The sequence below is a fragment of the Beta vulgaris genome, chromosome 1, assembly GCF_026745355.1.
Source record: "Beta vulgaris subsp. vulgaris cultivar EL10 chromosome 1, EL10.2, whole genome shotgun sequence".
NCBI classification, from domain to species: domain Eukaryota; kingdom Viridiplantae; phylum Streptophyta; class Magnoliopsida; order Caryophyllales; family Amaranthaceae; genus Beta; species Beta vulgaris.
In genome coordinates, this window is record NC_079202.1 from 240,427 (window position 1) to 261,046 (window position 20,620).

A 20,620-nucleotide genomic window follows, 5' to 3' on the forward strand; every position below is an offset into this window, starting at 1 on the left:
AGCATATCGGACTCGACTCTAGCAAAGACCCTCAAAAATGACATAATTGGTTTACAGATTTAATATGGATGGATCCAGCAAAAAGAATGTCTATGAAGAGACCAAAACTTACATGCAATTGGTAAAATGATGGGATGACTCTTCAAACAATATCAACCATGTTTTAGGAATCATAATTGAATGGAACACAATGAAAGGAAAATGAGACAGGAATTTGGGAAGGTGGTACCGTGATATTAAGTAGAAGTATAAATTTGTTTAGGTTACAAGGTACTACTCTCCTGTGATATCTTTGGTTTACACACAGAAAAAGATTTTCTGTCCTTCTGAGGAAAAGAATACGCCCAGAAAAAGAACTTTGAAAGAAAAATGTACAAGTCACACTAATAACAAAGGTATTTCATGAGTCCTGAACAGTTTAGTACACAATACATATGCTCCTGAGTCCTCAACAGTCTAGTACACAATACATATGCTCCTGAGTTCTGAGGAGTACAAATGGAGTTTATGAACGATAAGCTATTCAAGAAAGCTCAAATCAAAAATACGTTAACTGGGTATGCGACTAGCCGACTACGCGTACTCTGCTTGGGGCCTGGAACAAAATGTGCAATACATCTTTCAACAGTTACCTATTGCTCAACAATCCCACATTTCTAAATTCGTTCAAATTTTACATTATGTATTACACACTTACTAGCCTGAAATTTCAAATCTTATCAATAGAAAAACTATAAACAATACCACAAAAGGTAACAAAATCATATAGAGAGCACCATGCCAAGTTTTGATACCAGCTTCACTCATACCGTCTACGGCGTCGAAAATGCTTGAGAATAAAGCTATCTGCATAGAGCGGGTAATTTTGCCTGATGAACCCCTTAATGCACTTCCAATAAGAAAAGTCAACCAGCTCACCATCCTTGCGAACTATGAACAGGCATCGAGAATCTTGAAACTGAGGATGATATCCGATCTGACAACCATAAAAAAGAATAATATATATATATAAGAAAAACAAGAACATCAGCAAACAGCCAACCATTGCGTATACAATAATTTTAAGGGAAACATGGCCTGAAATCAACTCTATCTCTTTTTAATTTGAAAGTGAATCAGATTAGTTCTCATCAGCAAGATACATATAACTTATATAAGGGATCCTGTCAGAACAAGAACTCAGACATGACCTACAATCAGGTGGCTATTTACTTGACAAAGTACTGAATAGGAAAAGAAAGCACAGTAGACTTCAATGAAGTTCTAGTTCTGAACACCATCCATAAACTTGAGGGAACAAAGTCAAAGTTCGTTGTTAAAGATTGTCCTAGCCGCCTTAGAGTAGTTTGTCACAACAAACTTCTCTTTAAAATAAATTCTTTTCATCCATAAACTTGAGGGAACATAGACAAAGTTCACAGTTAAACATGGTCTTATCCACCTTATAGTAGTTTGTCACAACAAACTTCTCTTTGAAACAAACTCTTTCCATTTAACCTTACACAGGTAAAATACGAGATTCCCAGAAGTTTAGAGATGAGAATATGCTGGATGCAAATACCACTTCTTCAAGAGACTTCATGACCCATATGCAACAAAATCTTCTTTCATGGGACTGTGTGAGTGGAAACTATGGTGTGTTCAAATAAAGTAAAAAGCCAATTGGTGTTCGTGAAGAGATCTGTACTAATGTTCTTGACTGAGCGTCATGCAACGTTCAGAAGCAATTGAGTAGAAGATACAACTCCATACTCAGTATCACCTCCAAACTGCCTCCATGTCTTCTACTGCATTCTCTGAATCCACACTAACAATAAAATCTACTAAATATTAACAAAGAAGAGTTACATTGCCACAAAGGACAGATGTATTAACATCTTAATCTTCTCTATTTATTAACCTCTCCACAGATCAATATTGTATCCTTCAAAAGCTCAATTTCATGCATGGAATAACTAGAAAAATCAACTACATGCTTCATATGATATGATTGACTTTAAATCTCCAGGAGGTGGCGGCCAGGACTCACATCCCAAAAAAACATATTACAAAACAGCTCTCAAGTTATACACTTCATACATATTCTCAATGATAATTAATCAAGGACTCCCCACATTTGAACATACAAGAGATCACCGGCTGATCAGCAACCACTAATGTTGAGCTGCTTCATAATACGCAATTTAGGGCTTTTCAAGATTAGAGTTTCAATTATAGGTTCCATTTACAACAACTTCATGCAATTAGTTTGGGACTTTTGCGCGGAATTGAGTCTAAAAGCCAAGAGCAGATTAGTTGTGATAAGAAATTATACTAAGAGAGCTTTTTGACACGTATTCCTTTCTCCCTCGTCTATGCGGAAGGCAAGGCAATAAGGCGAGGTGCATTGCCTTACACTTCGCCAAAGGCAGCTTGAGACGCATGCCTTGCCTCGTCTATCATATGGTCTGTGCCCCAACACTTCGAAGGCGATTTTTCAAACATCCTAATCCGTCCACAGTCTAGTCACACTTCTAAAAACTACAGAATCAACATAGGAATGAGATTTTGTTGAGTGGTGCAAAGTGTGTGGCTTGCTCAGCAGATAACCAAAGAAGTCAACATGTCACATGCAAATATGCTCAAAATCTGAAAGTAAGTTGATGTTAACTATCAGAGGACTGTACAAGGAAAGGCTTATCTTAGAGACACAGATTTGAGTTTATTCTATAGTTTGTCAAGTCCACACTCTTTCATCTGGTTTTTCCTAGTAAGATTAATGTCGATGAATCTTTATGACTAGACAGCTTTTACTTCTATCTTGTTTATGGGATACTGTCATAATAGTGAAGGTCTTTATTTGCTTTACGGTAGGAAAATGATCCATTATGAGTAGCTCTTTAGTTTGGCAATTTTGGCATAAATTTTTTACAAGTAAACTTAAAGATAACTTCCTTGCAGGATTTGGTTTATTCTTGATCCATAATCAAGGATTTCACAAAAATTCAGAAATAGTTTTAAAAAAAACAATAATTTTGAGGTTTTGAAGTAAGGAGAACCAAGGAGAATGGCATGAACTTGAGTAAACAAACAGCCATGAAAGCTAACGCCAAGTGAATAACCAAATTCACAAAGAATATATATTAACCACATAGGTGTAACGAACCAAGAAAGGCCACCTGTCATACTCACATACTCAAGGCGTAAAAAGAAAGGAGAACAAAGCAACAACATGTGAGAAGAAAAGATGCTGTTTTCTGTTAGGAAACAATGATTATATTTCAGAGTTGGTTACATGGGTAGTAGTGGAATGTAAGAATAAAAGGGGGGAGTGAGGAGAGAGAAGGTTTTTGTCTAGAAAATATATGAGAAGTTGTATCCTGCTATTGGAGAGGAGCTGAGTCTCTCGAATACTCGGTATTTTGTACCCATCCTTGCTGAAATACTAAACTGCTCAACCTTCCTTCCAAATTTGCCTTGGTAGCTGTTTGTTACTTGTTGCAGGTGAAGCAAGTTCATCACAAGTGGTATAAGAGCATTCGATCATGGCACCTCCTAACAACAACCAGCGGATTGAGATAGTGGAGGAAAAACTCGCGGGATTGGAGAAATCCATCGGAGAGTGGGTGGATCGGGCGGTGGAGAAGGCAATTGCTGCTGCAATTTCTTCCTTGCGTGAGACTATGACAGAGCAACTGCAAGAGGGGCAGTCAGAGGTCATGAAGAAGGTGGGAGAACACATGGTGGCGCTGGGAGTGAGGCTAGAAGGGAGGATTAGTCGGGACAGGGAGAATCAAGAGGTGTTGATCAACCAGATGAGGCCCATCAATCCAAGTTTCAGGATGAAATTAAGTCCGCAATCTCGACACTCCAGATATCTCAAGGGTTGGCGGAAGAACAAGGACTTGAGGGGAATGGACTTGAGATGAGCAATGGTAGATTTGTAGGCAGAGATGAAGGGGTTCGCGACACTGAAGGAAGCTATGGTGGAAATGCGGGTGGCGGAATGTATCGTGGTAGGTGGGGGAAATTGAAAATATCGAAAGCTCGACATGCCGGTGTTCGACGGAATCGACCCAGATGGGTGGATTCTTATATTTCTCCTTTTACCGACTTATCGGAGGAGGAAAGATTGGAGGCGGCGGTGGTGGCGATGGATGGCAACGCACTCCGTTAGTGGCAGTGGGAGAACAAACAGCAACACATCAGGTTGTGGGAGGATTTGAAGTCGTTCATTCTTCGCCAATTTTGGCCGGAGCATGGGGGATCTCTTTATGAGCAGTGGTTAGCGACATCACAAACGGCAGGTGTGGCTGAGTATGTGAAACGTTGTGGAGTCTGTCAAGAGAATAAGTATTCTCAACAACATAGCTGCCGAACTATTACAACCACTTCCATTACCAACCTTAGTATGGGAGGATATTTCGATGGACTTCATCGAAGGCTTACCTTTATCAAAGGGGGTAGATTCTATTCTGGTGGTGGTGGATCGCATGTCCAAATATGGCCATTTTATTGGATTGCGCCATCCCTTTAGCGCGATAACAGTAGCGGAAACCTTTGTGAAGGAAGTTGTGCGTTTACATGTTTTCCTGCCAATTGTCTCGAATCGGGACAAAAAAAATTTGAGCATTGGCGGGAGTTATTCAGGTCGCAAGGTACAACTCTCAAGAGAAGTACGGCGTATCATCCACAAACGGATGGCCAAACGGAGATTGTGAATAAGGGACTGGAGACATATTTGCGATGCTTCGTTGCTGGGCATTCGAGGACTTGGGCCAAATGGCTCCCTTGGGCTGAGTTTTCTTACAATACTTTCCCGCACATGTCCACCAAGATGACTCCCTTTAAGGTCTTGTACGGCCGAGACCCACCTTAGTTGCTACGTCTAGGGAAGGGTCACACCCCTGTTGATTCTCTGGAAGAATTGTTGCTAGATCGCGACTACATTTTAGATGATTTGCACTTGTATTTACTGAGAGGTCAGCATAAGATGAAAGTTTCTGCAGATTTTAAGCGGCAGGATGTGGAGTTTGCAGTGGGAGAGAAGATGTATTTGAAGTTACAACCATATCGCCAACGCTCGTTGGCTAAGCACACCTTTGAGAAGCTGGCTCCCAAGTTCTATGGATCATTTTCCATAATAGAGCGGATTGGGGCGGTGGCCTACAGATTGCAACTACCTGCCACTAGTAAGGTCCACCCGGTATTCCACGTTTCCCAGAAGAAAGCCATTTGTCACAGTTTAGCCCTCCCTAGAGCAGCGCTGGGCCGCAGACGTAGGTTGGGCTCCCTGCGCTAACCCAACGGTGGCCCAAAATGCCCTAAGGCATCTGATGGGGCAAACAAACTCCAAACGGGCCCAAATTTTGGGGTCCGCAATATTTTGGGACATTAAAAATAATGGTCGAGCCAGAATTTGGATTTGAGGCCCATAATCAGGTAATGGTGCACGGGGCATAATTCGGGAGTGCCACGCTCCGGGATTCCGCACCTCCTCAATTGGAGGGTTCTACATACATGTTGTCCTAGAATACTCTAGACACTCTACAACACATATGTACAGCAAGGAAAACTCTACACACGTTCTAAAAGTTCCTAAGCCTAGAAGCTCACCTCGAAGACCTTGCTAGGCCTTTCTAGAAGCTTCTGGTGCACCACCGAGAATACCCGTGCACCATGACCTGTTTTTGGGCCTCAAATTGAAAATCTGGCTCACCATTATCTTCATTGGCCCAAAATATGGCAGATCCCAAACTTTGAACCCATTTGAAGCTCGTTTTGGCCCACCAGACGCCTTGTGGAGTTTTCAGCTTTCGTTGGGCCAGCACAGGGCGCCCAGCCCACTGCCGCAGCCTAGCGAACATTGCGGGGCGTCGAATGCCACCCGTGACCTTGTTGACGGTGGTTTGCTAGTGACCTTGCACGACAAGGTGAAATGCTCTAATACCACCGTGTCACGTGCGTACAGATTTCTTCGTTGCTGCACCCTGCCTTCTAGCGTCACACTCTCGTCGGACTACTAGACAAGACCACCCGATAAGCTGGCTAGGCTATGTGGCTACGAAGTGCGGAAGCTAGAGCACAAGAAGAATGCTTGAAAGAATGATTTGTATTGAGAGGTTAAAGAATACAAGAGGAGAGCCTTTTGTGGATGCTTTGTACAAATGAGGGGGATGCCTATTTATAGGCCTCCAACCTTGCCTACCCTAGTTCTAGAGAGTTCTTAAACCTCCTCAATTAGAGGCTTCAATAAAAGGTTTCCTAGAACCTTCTGGACTCTCTACAAAGCTTATGCACAAAGGGAGCTTAGAAGTCTTTTTTAAAAGCTTCCATGCACTCCCGAATTATGCTCGTGTACCATCACCTGATTATGGGCCTCAAATCCAAATTCTAGCTCGACCATTATTTTTAATGGCCCAAAATATTGCGGACCCCAAAATTTGGGCCCGTTTGGAGTTTGTTATCCCCATCAGATCCCTTAGGGCATTTTGGGCCACCGTTTAGCACCCAGCCTACGTCTGCGGCCCAGCGCTGCTCTAGGGAGGGCTGAGCTGTGACAAATGGCTTTCTTCTAGGAAACGTGGAATGCCGGGTGGACCTTGGTACGTAGAATCTACGTCCCACGGTGTATAGAACATCATCTTCTACCCAGAACCGTCGGGTCTTACCCTCTTTGGCCATCTCCACGAGTCCCTTGGCCAAAGGGTCTTGTTTGGTGCCCTCCTTGATTCGTTCAAGAAGGTTGCTAGCGACGCTACTTGCGCTAGCGAGCATTGCCTTTCGGCTTAGAGCATCGGCGACGACATTAGCTTTGCCCGGCTTATACTCCATGACATAATCAAATTCTGCCAAGAAGTCTGCCATCGCGCTTGCTTAGGCGTGAGTTTCTTTTGATTTGAATAGCTGGTTGCCACATTGTCGGTCATGATGTGAACCGACTCCCAAGCTAAGTAATGTCTCCAAATCTGCAAATAAGAGATGATTGCGGTCATTTCTTTGTCGAGCACCGGATATCGACGCTTCGTGTCATTTAATTTATGCGACTCATAGGCAATCGGGTGTCCATCTTTCGTTGCTGCACCCTGTACGCCCCTCCGCCGGATCTGTCGCTTTGCCTCTATTTTGTCGATGTCTCGGTCAAATGAGGTCACAACTGCCGTTGGTGCCCGCTGTGATTCACCCCTTTTGGATCCTCCTATCCCCGTAATAGGGCTTGAGCATGCTCACATGGAACACCAGATGAATCTTGAGTTTGGGCGGCAACTCAAGTTTATATGATATCTTCCCGACTTTATGCAAGACGGGAAATGGCCCTTCATACTTCCGCACAAGACCCTTATGCACTGAGCGGAAGGCTTTGAATTGTTGTGGCAATAACTTAACCATAACCATATCACCTACCTCGAACTCCATCAGCCTTCTATGCTTATCTGCCCACTTCTTCATCTTTTTGGCCGCTTTATCCAAGTATGTCTTGGTTACATCGAGTTGTTCATGCCACCCCTTTGCTAGCTTATATGCAGGCATGCAGCGGGGCTACTCCCTGTGTAGCCTGACAACTGTTTGCAGTGTGAGAGGTTGTTAGCCATGACGATCTCGAATGGATTGTGTTGCGTTGATTTCGACTGCTGCAAGTTGAAGGAGAATTCGGCAACATCCAACAATTTAGCCCAATCTCGTTGATTGGCACTCACAAAGTGCCGTAAGTATAGTTCTAACAAGGCATTCACCCAATCTGTCTGCCCATCGCTTTACGGATGAAAGCTTGTTGAAAAGTGGAGACCCGACCCCAACAGCTTGGATAATTCCGTCCAGAATTTTGCTGTGAAGCACGAATCTCGATCACTAATAATGCTCCGAGGCAAGCCCCAATACTTTACCACGTTCTTGAAAAACAGTTGGGCCGCTTGCTCGGCTGTACAATCCCGTGGAGCCGGGGTGAATGTGCCGTATTTGGAAAGCGATCTACTACCACCATAATAGAGCTACACCCGTCAGATTTGGGTAGGGCTGATATGAAATCCATGGAGACGCTTTCCCATGGCCTTTCCGGAATCGGCAAAGGCTTGAGCAATCCTGCGGGCACACGCAGTTCAACCTTGTCTTGTTGACACAAGACAAGTCTTCACGTAGGCCTCGATGTCGTTGCGCATGTGAGGCCAATAATATGTTTCCTCCAAGAGTGCCATTGTACGCTAGATCCCGGATGACCAGCCCACTTTGAATCGTAGCACTCCCTCATAATATCGCGCTTAAGGTTGTCCCACTTAGGCACGTAGACTCTTCGTCCCACGGTGTACAGAACGACATCTTCTACCCAGAACCGTCGGGTCTTCCCCTTTTGGCCATCTCCACGAGTCCCTTGGCGAAATGGTCTTGTTTGGTGCCCTCCTTGATCAAGAAGGTTGCTAGCGACGCTACTTGCGCTAGCAAGCATTGTCTTTCGGCTTAGAGCATCGGCAACGACGTTAGCTATGCCCGGCTTATACTCCATGACATAATCAAATTCTGCCAAGAAGTCTTGCCATCGCGCTTGCTTAGGCGTGAGTTTCTTTTGATTTTGAAAATAGCTGGTTGCCACATTGTCGGTCATGATGGTGAACCGACTCCCAAGCTAAGTAATGTCTCCAAATCTGCAAACAAGAGATGATTGCGGTCATTTTTTTGTCGTGCACCGGATACCGACGCTTCGTGTCATTTAGTTTATGCGACTCATAGGCAATCGGGTGTCCATCTTGCATGAGCATTCCCCCGATGGCAAAGTCGGATGCATCGGTGTGCACCTCAAATGGCTTGGAATAGTCTAGCAATGCTAGAACGGGCTCCTCCGTGACGGCCTTTTTCAAATCTTCAAAAGCCCGTTGACATTCTGAACACCACCGCCATTGTACCTTTTTCTTCAGCAGGTCGATCAATGGTGCTGCTGTTGCCGAACAACTCTTGATGAATCTCCGATAATAATTTACGAGCCCAAGGAAAGAACGTAGTTTCGACACGTTCTTCGGTGGCTCCCATTCATTGATGGCTTGCACCTTGTCGTGCTCCATCATGAGTTTCCAGCCTTAATTCGGTGCCCCAAGAAAGACACCTCGCCTTGTCCGAACGAGCATTTCTCCTTTTCACATAGAGCTCGTTCTCCCGCAAGACCCGAAAATCTTGTCGTAGATGCTGCACATGTTCTTGCAATGTGTTGCTATATACGACGATATCGTCGAGATAAACGACTACAAATTTATCTAAAAAGGGCTGGAAAAATTTATTCATTAAGGAGCAAAAAGTAGCTGAGGCGTTGGTGAGACCGAAAGGCATCACCAAAAATTCATAGGACCCTTAGCGAGTTACGCATGCCGTTTTTGGTTCATCTCCCTCGGCTATGTGCACTTGCCAATACCCTGGAGATCCAATTTAGAGAAGGACCTAGCTTTACCGAGCATGTCGAATAGATCGACAACCTAGGGAATCAGATATTTGTTTTTGATGGATACCTTGTTCAACGCCCGGTAATCTATGCACATACGCAAGGACCCATTGGGCTTGCGCTGGAATAAGACTGGACCACCGTAGGGCACCTTTGATGGCCGGATGAATACTAGGTTGGAGGCCTATAAATAGGCATCCCCCTCATTTGTACAAAGCATCCACAAAAAGCTCTCCTCTTGTATTCTTTAAGCTCTCAATACAAATTATTCTTTCAAGCATTTTTCTTGTGCTCTAGCTTCCGACTTAGTAAATTTCGTAGCCACATAGCCTAGCCAGCTTATTGGGTGGCCTTGTGTAGTAGTCCGCGTTAGTGTGACGCTAGAAGGCAGCGTGCAGCGACGAAGAAATTTGTCCGCACGTGACACGTGGTATCCGAGCAGCAACGATCACTAGGGGCGTCACCTTGCTAACGGTGGTGTGCTAGTCGTGGTGCATACGAATTTCGGTGCGGGAAGTTACGATGTCGACACAGCAGCAAAAGGAAAGAGTTGCGAGATCCGGGGCCGTCGATGAGACCAACCGGAAGAAGAAGCAAACGACCTTGGAGCTCGATGGTCGTCTTGCTAAGGTTGAGCTTGCGATGGGGGACCTTGTCGACAGTGTCGGGGTTGTCGAACAAGGCATCGAGGAGCTCAGATCCTCTTTGGAAACGCTTGGACAAAGCATTGAAGGGATCGAAAGCCGCGTCCAAGTGGTGGAAGTTCGGACGTCGGCAGCCGCAACCGAAGCCAAAGAGGTTGTCCAACAACTCGTTAATGAGGTCGCCGACTAGGTTCTGGCGGAGTTGGCGCTAGTAAAGGAGAGCCTTACGGCGGAGCTCCGAGCCCTAAAGGAGCAACTCGAATCCGTCAAGGGTGACGTGATTCTTTGTAAGGCGGCAGTGGCCGGGGGTGCCACGCTCCGGGAAGGTATTGGCAAGTACGCATAGCCGAGGGAGATGAACAAAAAACGGCATGCGTAACTCGTTATGGGTCTTATGAATTTTTGGTGATGCCTTTCGGTCTCACCAACGCTCCGGCTACTTTTTGCTCCTTAATGAATAAATTTTTCCAGCCCTTTTTAGATAAATTTGTAGTCGTTTATCTCGACGATATCGTCGTATATAGCAACACATTGCAAGAACATGTGCAGCATCTACGACAAGATTTTCGGGTCTTGCGGGAGAACGAGCTCTATGTGAAAAAGGAGAAATGCTCGTTCGGACAAGGCGAGGTGTCTTTCTTGGGGCACCGAATTAAGGCTGGAAACTCATGATGGAGCACGACAAGGTGCAAGCCATCAATGAATGGGAGCCACCGAAGAACGTGTCGAAACTACGTTCTTTCCTTGGGCTCGTAAATTATTATCGGAGATTCATCAAGAGTTGTTCGGCAACAGCAGCACCATTGATCGACCTGCTGAAGAAAAAGGTACAATGGCGGTGGTGTTCAGAATGTCAACGGGCTTTTGAAGATTTAAAGAAGGCCGTCACGGAGGAGCCCGTTCTAGCATTGCTAGACTATTCCAAGCCATTTGAGGTGCACACCGATGCATCCGACTTTGCCATCGGGGGAATGCTCATGCAAGATGGACACCCGATTGCCTATGAGTCGCATAAACTAAATGACACGAAGCGTCGGTATCCGGTGCACGACAAAAAAATGACCGCAATCATCTCTTGTTTGCAGATTTGGAGACATTACTTAGCTTGGGAGTCGGTTCACCATCATGACCGACAATGTGGCAACCAGCTATTTTCAAAATCAAAAGAAACTCACGCCTAAGCAAGCGCGATGGCAAGACTTCTTGGCAGAATTTGATTATGTCATGGAGTATAAGCCGGGCATAGCTAACGTCGTTGCCGATGCTCTAAGCCGAAAGACAATGCTTGCTAGCGCAAGTAGCGTCGCTAGCAACCTTCTTGATCAAGGAGGGCACCAAACAAGACCATTTCGCCAAGGGACTCGTGGAGATGGCCAAAGAGGGGAAGACCCGACGGTTCTGGGTAGAAGATGTCGTTCTGTACACCGTGGGACGAAGAGTCTACGTGCCTAAGTGGGACAACCTTAAGCGCGATATTATGAGGGAGTGCTACGATTCAAAGTGGGCTGGTCATCCGGGGATCTAGCGTACAATGGCACTCTTGGAGGAAACATATTATTGGCCTCACATGCGCAACGACATCGAGGCCTACGTGAAGACTTGTCTTGTGTCAACAAGACAAGGTTGAACTGCGTGTGCCCGCAGGATTGCTCAACCTTTGCCGATTCCGGAAAGGCCATGGGAAAGCGTCTCCATGGATTTCATATCAGCCCTACCCAAATCTGACGGGTGTAGCTCTATTATGGTGGTAGTAGATCGCTTTCCAAATACGGCACATTCACCCCGGCTCCACGGGATTGTACAGCCGAGCAAGCGGCCCAACTGTTTTTCAAGAACGTGGTAAAGTATTGGGGCTTGCCTCGGAGCATTATTAGTGATCGAGATTCGTGCTTCACAGCAAAATTCTGGACGGAATTATCCAAGCTGTTGGGGTCGGGTCTCCACTTTTCAACAAGCTTTCATCCGTAAAGTGATGGGCAGACAGATTGGGTGAATGCCTTGTTAGAACTATACTTACGGCACTTTGTGAGTGCCAATCAACGAGATTGGGCTAAATTGTTGGATGTTGCCGAATTCTCCTTCAACTTGCAGCAGTCGGAATCAACGCAACACAATCCATTCGAGATCGTCATGGCCAACAACCTCTCACACTGCAAACAGTTGTCAGGCTACACAGGGAGTAGCCCCGCTGCATGCCTGCATATAAGCTAGCAAAGGGGTGGCATGAACAACTCGATGTAACCAAGACATACTTGGATAAAGCGGCCAAAAAGATGAAGAAGTGGGCAGATAAGCATAGAAGGCTGATGGAGTTCGAGGTAGGTGATATGGTTATGGTTAAGTTATTGCCACAACAATTCAAAGCCTTCCGCTCAGTGCATAAGGGTCTTGTGCGGAAGTATGAAGGGCCATTTCCCGTCTTGCATAAAGTCGGGAAGATATCATATAAACTTGAGTTGCCGCCCAAACTCAAGATTCATCTGGTGTTCCATGTGAGCATGCTCAAGCCCTATTACGGGGATAAGGAGGATCCAAAAAGGGGTGAATCACAGCGGGCACCAACGGCAGTTGTGACCTCATTTGACCGAGACATCGACAAAATAGAGGCAAAGCGACAGATCCGGCGGAGGGGCGTACAGGGTGCAGCAACGAAAGATGGACACCCGATTGCCTATGAGTCGCATAAACTAAATGACACGAAGCGTCGATATCCGATGCTCGACAAAGAAATGACCGCAATCATCTCTTATTTGCAGATTTGGAGACATTACTTAGCTTGGGAGTCGGTTCACCATCATGACCGACAATGTGGCAACCAGCTATTTTCAAAATCAAAAGAAACTCACGCCTAAGCAAGCGCGATGGCAAGACTTCTTGGCAGAATTTGATTATGTCATGGAGTATAAGCCGGGCAAAGCTAATGTCGTCGCCGATGCTCTAAGCCGAAAGGCAATGCTCGCTAGCGCAAGTAGCGTCGCTAGCAACCTTCTTGAACGAATCAAGGAGGGCACCAAACAAGACCCTTTGGCCAAGGGACTCGTGGAGATGGCCAAAGAGGGGAAGACCCGACGGTTCTGGATAGAAGATGATGTTCTATACACCGTGGGACGTAGATTCTACGTGCCTAAGTGGGACAACCTTAGGCGCGATATTATGAGGGAGTGCTACGATTCAAAGTGGGCTGATCATCAGGCAATCCAGCGTACAATGGCAGTCTGAGAGAAAACATATTATTGGCCTCACATGCGCAACGACATCGAGACCTACTTGAAGACTTGTCTTGTGTGTCAACAAGACAAGGTTGAACAGCGTGTGCCGGCAGGATTGCTCAAGCCTTTGTCGATTCCGGAAAGGCCATGGGAAAGCGTCTCCATGGATTACATATCAGCCATACCCAAATCTGACGGGTGTGGCTCTATTATGGTGGTATTAGATCGCTTTCCAAATACGGCACATTCATCCCGGCTCCACGGGATTGTACAGCCGAGCAAGCGGCCCAACTGTTTTTCAAGAACGTGGTAAAGTATTGGGGCTTGCCTCGGAGCATTATTAGTGATCGAGATCCGCGCTTCACTGCAAAATTATGGACGGAATTATTCAAGTTGTTGGGGTCGGGTCTCCACTTCTCAACAAGCTTTTATCCGCAAAGCGATGGGTAGACAAAAAGGGTGAATGCCTTGTTAGAACTATACTTACGGCACTTTGTGAGTGTCAATCAACGAGATTGGGCTAAATTGTTGGATGTTGCCCAATTCTCCTTCTAACTTGCAATGGTCGGAATCAATGCAACAGAGTCCATTCGAGATCGTCATAGGCCAACAACCTCTGACACCGCAAGCAGTCGCATCAGGCTACACAAGGAGTAGCCACGCTGCATACAAGCTAGCGAAGGGGTGGCAGGAACAACTAACCAAGAGATACTTGGATAAAGCGGACAAAAAGATGAAGAAGTGGGCAGATAAACATAGAAGGCTGATGGAGTTCCAGGTAGGTAATATGGTTATGGTTAAGTTATTGCCACAACAATTCAAAGTCTTGCGCTCAGTGCATAAGGGTCTTGTGCGAAAGTATGAAGGGTCATTTTCCGTCTTGCATAAAGTCGTGAAGGTATCATATAAACTTGAGTTGACGCCCCAACTCAAGATTCATCTGGTGTTCCATGTGAGCATGCTCAAGCCTTATTACGGGGATAAGGAGGATCCAAAAAGGGGCGAATCACAGCGAGCACCAACCGCAGTCGTGGCCTCATTTGACCGAGACATCGACAAAATAGAGGCAAAGCGACAGATCCGGCAGACAGGCGTACCAAGTTACCATGAATACCTCATCCGTTAGGGGTGCCGGATAGCGAAGCAACATGGGAGAAGGAAGAAGACTTGTGGCTATTCCAGGTCAAGATTGCCGAGTTCGAAGAACATTCTTGACGAGGACGTCAAGGGTTCTAGTGGGGGAGAATGTCACAGTTCAGCCCTCCCTAGAGCGGTGTTGGGCCGCAGACGTAGGCTGGGCGCCGTGTGCTGGCCCAACGATGACCCAAAATGCCCTAAGGCATCTGATGGGGCAAACAAACTCCAAACAGGCCCAAATTTTGGGGTTCGTAATATTTTGGGACATTAAAAATAATGGTCGAGCCAGAATTTGGATTTGAGGCCCATAATCAGGTGATGGTGCACGGGCATAATTCGTGAGTGCATGGAAGCTTTTAGAAAAGACTTATAAGCTCCCTTTGAACATAAGCTTTGTAGAGAGTCTAGAAGGTTCTAGGAAACCTTGTGTAGAAGCGTCTAATTGAGGAGATTTAAGTACTCTTTAGAACTAGGGTAGGCAAGGTTGGAGGCCTATAAATAGGCATCCCCCTCATTTGTACAAAGCATCCACAAAAAGCTCTCCTCTTGTATTCTTTAAGCTCTCAATACAAATCATTCTTTCAAGCATTCTTCTTGTGCTCTAGCTTCCACACTCTGTAAATTTCGTAGCCACATAGCCTAGCCAGCTTATCGGGTGGCTTTGTCTAGTAGCCCGACGGGAGTGTGACGCTAGAAGGCAGCGTGCAGCGACGAAGAAATTTGTCCGCACGTGACACATTGGTGACATACCAGTGGGGGAACAAATTCCACCTCAGTTGACTGTAGACTTGGAGCTTGTAGCAGAGCCTGAAGAAGTCATTGATATTCGCTCTGTACACGAAGGCAATGACTCTTGAATTGAGGTGTTAGTGAAGTGGCAATCTCTCTCACCATTTGAGGAAACCTGGGAGGATGTTACCCTGCTGAACGCACGTTTTCCGTCCTTCCACCTTGAGGACAAGGTGAGTCTTTGGCGGCGGGGTATTGTAACAAACAAAAAAAGGCCACCTGTCATACTCACATACTCGAGTAAAAAGAAAAGAGAGCAAGGCAACAACATGTGAGAAGAAAAGATGTTGTTTTCTATTAGGGAACAATGATTATATTTCAGAGTTGGTTACATGGGTAGTAGTGGAATGTAAGAATAAAAGGGGGGAGTGAGGAGAGAGAAGGTTTTTGTCTAGAAAATATATGAGAAGTTGTACCCTGTTGGAGAGGAGCTGAGTCTCTCAAATACTCAGTATTTTGTACCCATACTTGTTGAAATACTATAAATACTAAACTGCTCAACCTTCCTTCCAAATTTGCCTTGGTAGCAATTTGTAACTTGTTGGAGGTGAAGCAAGTTCATCACAATATTTTTGAGGTTTTGAAGTAAGCAGAACCAAGGAGAATGGCATGAACTTGAGTAAAAAAATAGCCATGAAAGCTAACACCAAATGAATAACCAAATTCACAAAGAAAATATATTAACCACATAGGAAGGCACACATGACACAAAGGTTTGACATAAACATGAGATGCTAATGATCAACCCCATAATGCATAAAGTCTTATTAAAAGCAGTAGAATTGATTACTCAAGTGCAAGGGTGGTCAATCCAAAGGGTTGACTACCCAAACATGACCAACATCAAAACCTAGTCCTCTGCTTTTCACCCATGCAAGGAAGAAGGTAAAAAGAATGCTAAGGGTAATGATGTAATTAAAACAAACATTAGATGGGATGCTGATGGAGAGAAATCATGTAACAGAGCATAGAGTTAGTTACAAAGAAGGTAGCACGCAAGAAAATGGGTTAAAACTCATAATAAAAAGAAAGCTAAAAAAAGAGGAAAAAAATCATCCAAAATATAGTAAGCTCATTAGAAGAGAAGGAGAATCCTTAACCTCTTGAAAGTTAAGGATTTTACTTGATTTAATTACACCGATCTATCGACTATCAATACATGTGAGTTCTACCAGTTGATTCTAATGCTTTTTACCTTATTTCCTAGCAAGGTACGCATTAACTATGACTCGGACAGATTATTTTCATCACTGAAGATAAATGCAATCATATCAAATCTTTTTGTTTGTTTTAACTTGCAAGTAGAAAAGCAAAACAAACTTAATAAATTTTGCTTTGTTAATTCAAGAATTTTTACCCTTTGTTGTCGCGAACTTTTTGAATTAGAGCTTAGAGTCCAAGGGTTGCGTTTTAGCCTTTTAGGACATATATTGGTATTGATCTCGGGCTCCCGACGTTTTAGCCTTGGTACTCATAGATAAAAGGATGCAATAATGATGATAGATCGGATTTGCAAAAAGGAAAATACAAAAACACAAATTCACACTTCGTGCCCAAACGAGAGGTACTCATCATTGCTCAATGGTAAATAAATACGAGTTTGTTGACATGATATTCAATTTTTCGGGAAGTTAGGCTAGTGAGTCCCTGGCTAGTTCTAGACTAAAACAAACCAATAGCATTCTTGTTACTTTTCCTAGAGAAATGGCTAGTAAGACATAAAAGGAATGGGATCTCAACCTAGCACATTGTCATGACTCGTCGCTAAAACCCGTAACAGCAACGGTGGGCTAGACGACCAGCGATGGCCTTGCTGCCATGAGGCATTTGGTGGCCCAAAAGGGGTTTAATTAGGCTCAAATTTGGGGGGTCCCCCATATTTTGGGCCAAATGAAGACAATGGTCGAGCTACATTTAGGATTTGAGGTCCAGAAATATGTGATGGTGCATGACCATTTTTTATGGTATATTGGAAGCTTCTAAAGAATCCTTGAGTGTTCTTCCGTGTACATATGCTTGTAAAGTGTGTAGAATGTTCTAGGATAGCCTTGTGTAGAAGTTTCCAATTGAGGAGGTTATCAAAGACTCTAGAATTAAGGAAAGGTAGGATGGAGGCCTATAGATAGGCATCCCCATTTATTTGTACAAAGCATCCTAAAGAGTTTATCACTTACTATCTATTGCTAGTAATACAAATCTTTCAAAGCATCTCACTTGTGCCTTAGTTCCCCCAGTTAACCAAATTTCATAGCCCACACACCCTAGCCAACATATCGAGTGGTTTGACTAGTTGTGTGATGGTAGTGTGACGTTATCAAATAAATAACTCCGATGTGACAATATCAGAGCAGCGACAATCACTAAAGTTTGGCCTTGCTGCGTTGTGAATAAGAAATGAAGTATGGGTCATTACGATGTTGAAACTACAACACAAGGAAAGCGTTGGGGCATCGGATCGTCGATGAGACTCAAGAAGCAAAAGACCTCGGGGATTGAGGGTCGTGTTTCAAAAGTCAGCTTGCGATGGGTGACCTTGTCGACAATGTTGAAGTTGTCAAGCAAGGTATCGATGAGATCCTCGATACCTTAATCGACAACTCCAACGTTGTCGACAAGGTAACCCATCGCGAGCTCAAACTTCCATCGAGCTGCAAGGTCGTTACCTTCTTCTTTTGGGTCTTATCGACAACCCCTGGTGCCCAAACATTTTCCTTGTGTTGTTGTGTCGACATTACGGTGACCCGCACTTAGTTTCTTATACAACTAGCACACCAACGTCAACAAAGCCAGACCTCCAATGATCGTCGTTGATCTCGTACCATGTGTCACGTGCGGACTTGTTTCTTTGTCGCTGTCTACTAGAGTCACACACCCGCTAAACAACTAGTCAATGTACCGATATGTTGGCTATGCTAGATGGGCTACGAAATTTGGCCAAGTGATGGAATTAAGGCACAGGTGGGATACTTGAAAAGAATGTTTTGTATTACTAACGAGAGGAATACAATTGATGAGCTCTATACGATGCTTTATACGAATGAATGGGGATGGTTATGTATAAGCCTCCATCCTACCCTTCCCTAATTCTAGATTCTTCAATAACCTCCTCAAATGGAGACTTCTACACATAGTTGTCCTTGAACATTCTACACACTCTACAAGCATATGTACAAGGAGGGAATTCAAAGCTTCTTTAGAAGCTTCCCATGCACCACCAAAAATGGTCATTCACCATAACATACTTGTGGGCCTCAAATCCAAAATCTAGCTCGACCATTGTCTTCATTGGCCCAAATATGGCAGACCCTCAAATTTGAGCCCAATTGAATCCCTTTTGGGCCACCAAATGCCTCATGGCAACAAGGTCATCGCTGATCGCCTAGGCTACCATCGTTGCCTAGCGATACTGTTGGGGTTTCAGCAACGAGTCGTGACAATGAGCTAAAGACACTACTTTAAGTGTAGGGCTTCATTGCCCAAAGATCATTTTGTTTAATATGGAAGATGTTGAGCGAAAAGGTGCCCCAACTAAAGGTCCTATAGATAGTAAGAAAAAGCTACACCAATAAGTACACTCATATCTCGCTAAACCACCTATGGTGAAGCGAAAGGGAACTCATCCCTTATTACATCATGGAATTTCTTGAACAGCTTCTAACATCAAAGTAAATAGAAAAGGCATGCATAACTGAACGATAATAGAGTGTTTGCATGAGAGGGTTTGAAGAGAAAGGAAGGGAAGAGACAGTTAACTTTGAAAATAGATAGGTGGAAAAGAAGGTAATGGAAAAATATGGAGCAATCCAATTCCTTAGAGCATGTTTAGTTTAACATTTTTAGGCTCTAAGAAACGAAAACCAAATACCTATTTCCTCTCTTCTTGTTTGGTTCAACCTCTTTTCAATCCATTACCCCTAGTTTGTTACCTTCCTGATCCCCTGAAGTAACAAAATCAATTTGTTGCTAGTAATTGTTTCCTTTCCCTTTCCATTCCAAAGTTGCACCAAACATCTAATAAGTTACCATTCAACTTCTTTATAAGATTCCATTCCATGACTTGAACCAAACATGCTCTTAGTGTTTTTAAAATACCAAACACTTCAAGAGTTGGCAATATTTGACAAAAACAACAAGCTCACTACTCCCTTACCTTCCCCTTCCTTCCCTTCCTTTCCCTTCCCTTTCTTTCATTTCCCTTCCTATCTCTCAACCATTGTTATACACACACCATGTAAATGTTCAAAAAGGCAAGAAATCTTGAATTATGAGAACCACTTTCATATTTGAATGTGCTAATAACCTTGAAGACCACCTCTACATAACAGTGAACAGCATGCAAACGAGAAACAGGCCAAAGGGCAGGAGTAGCGATTTATTCAAATATCGAAATCATTGTATACTTAGAAAAAGAAACAGTATTAAGCAGAACAATTAGTAGGACAATTGAAATCGACAAGTGCATAAAGTGAAGGTGAGGGAAGAGAGATAATTACAGTGATGTAATCCACTCCACATCCGATTTTGTTGTCGCATTCAGGGTGAAAAGGAAGCAATCTATCGAGTATAGTTCTCTCATGCTCATCAGACAATCGAACCCCACTTTGGTATCTGGATAATTAAAGAAAGGAGTCATTATAAGAAAAATGAACAACAAAAAAGTGGAAAAAGAAGATGAGAAAAGAGCAGCAAATTACTTTCCGGAATGAAGAATCATTCTAACAAAGCCAACAAGAGGCACAGTGTCCTCCAAAATCTGGTCTTCCCAATCAACCCATCTCTCTCCTTCTCCTTCACTTACCTTTTGATAATTAGTTTCTGGGTTTATGGTATCTGAGTCATCTTCATCAGAATTTTCGGGTGATGGTGGAGATACAACCGGTTTTCTCAACAAATCTGGGCCAAAGGATTCATGACTCCCAGTTTTAATGGCGCAGCAACAACGAAACTGTTTTTGCTTTTGGTGAACATAGGCCGAAGACAAAGGAAGAGATAAGATTGAAGGTGATGAAGATGAAGTACCCCTAGTTGCAGTTGTTGTCGCAGTTGGTGGCGGCAGAGTGTTAGTGGTGTGTATACTACTAATTAATGACATTTCTTTGCTTCGTGCTTTTGTTGTGGGGGAAGCAAAAGCAAAAACTCTTGTCGTTGGCTGGTGAATGGTGATGCGCCTGCCTGCTTCAGCTCATCTCTCTGTCTCACGGGGACGTGTGTGTGGCCAGACTCAAGAGAAAAGCTAACGCTCACGGTGGCCCTGTCAATTCCTAAATCTGCACAAGATAATAAGGTCTCATCGGAATTTTTATACAGATAGATTGCTCTTACCCTCTTTGCTTTCGGATTTTGCCAAATATCTACAAAAAGGGGTCCATGTGTTATTCTGCCCACGTCTTATGTTGAGCCGGTCAGGACATGGCCTCTTTAAGAATTTACGTGATTTTTTC

General features: G+C 44.2%; 1 protein-coding gene across 1 annotated transcript; it reads right to left on the reverse strand.

The window, feature by feature from the left end:
• Positions 1-378: 378 nt before the first annotated feature.
• Positions 379-20,568, reverse strand: LOC104902700 (protein DCL, chloroplastic). The gene is made up of 3 exons (XM_010690577.4): positions 19,874-20,568; positions 19,673-19,787; positions 379-976 (listed from the first exon to the last, which is right to left on the reverse strand). The coding sequence occupies exons 1-3, from the start codon at positions 20,269-20,271 to the stop codon at positions 800-802; spliced, it is 690 nt and encodes a 229-aa protein (XP_010688879.1). The 5' UTR covers positions 20,272-20,568; the 3' UTR covers positions 379-799.
• Positions 20,569-20,620: the final 52 nt, after the last annotated feature.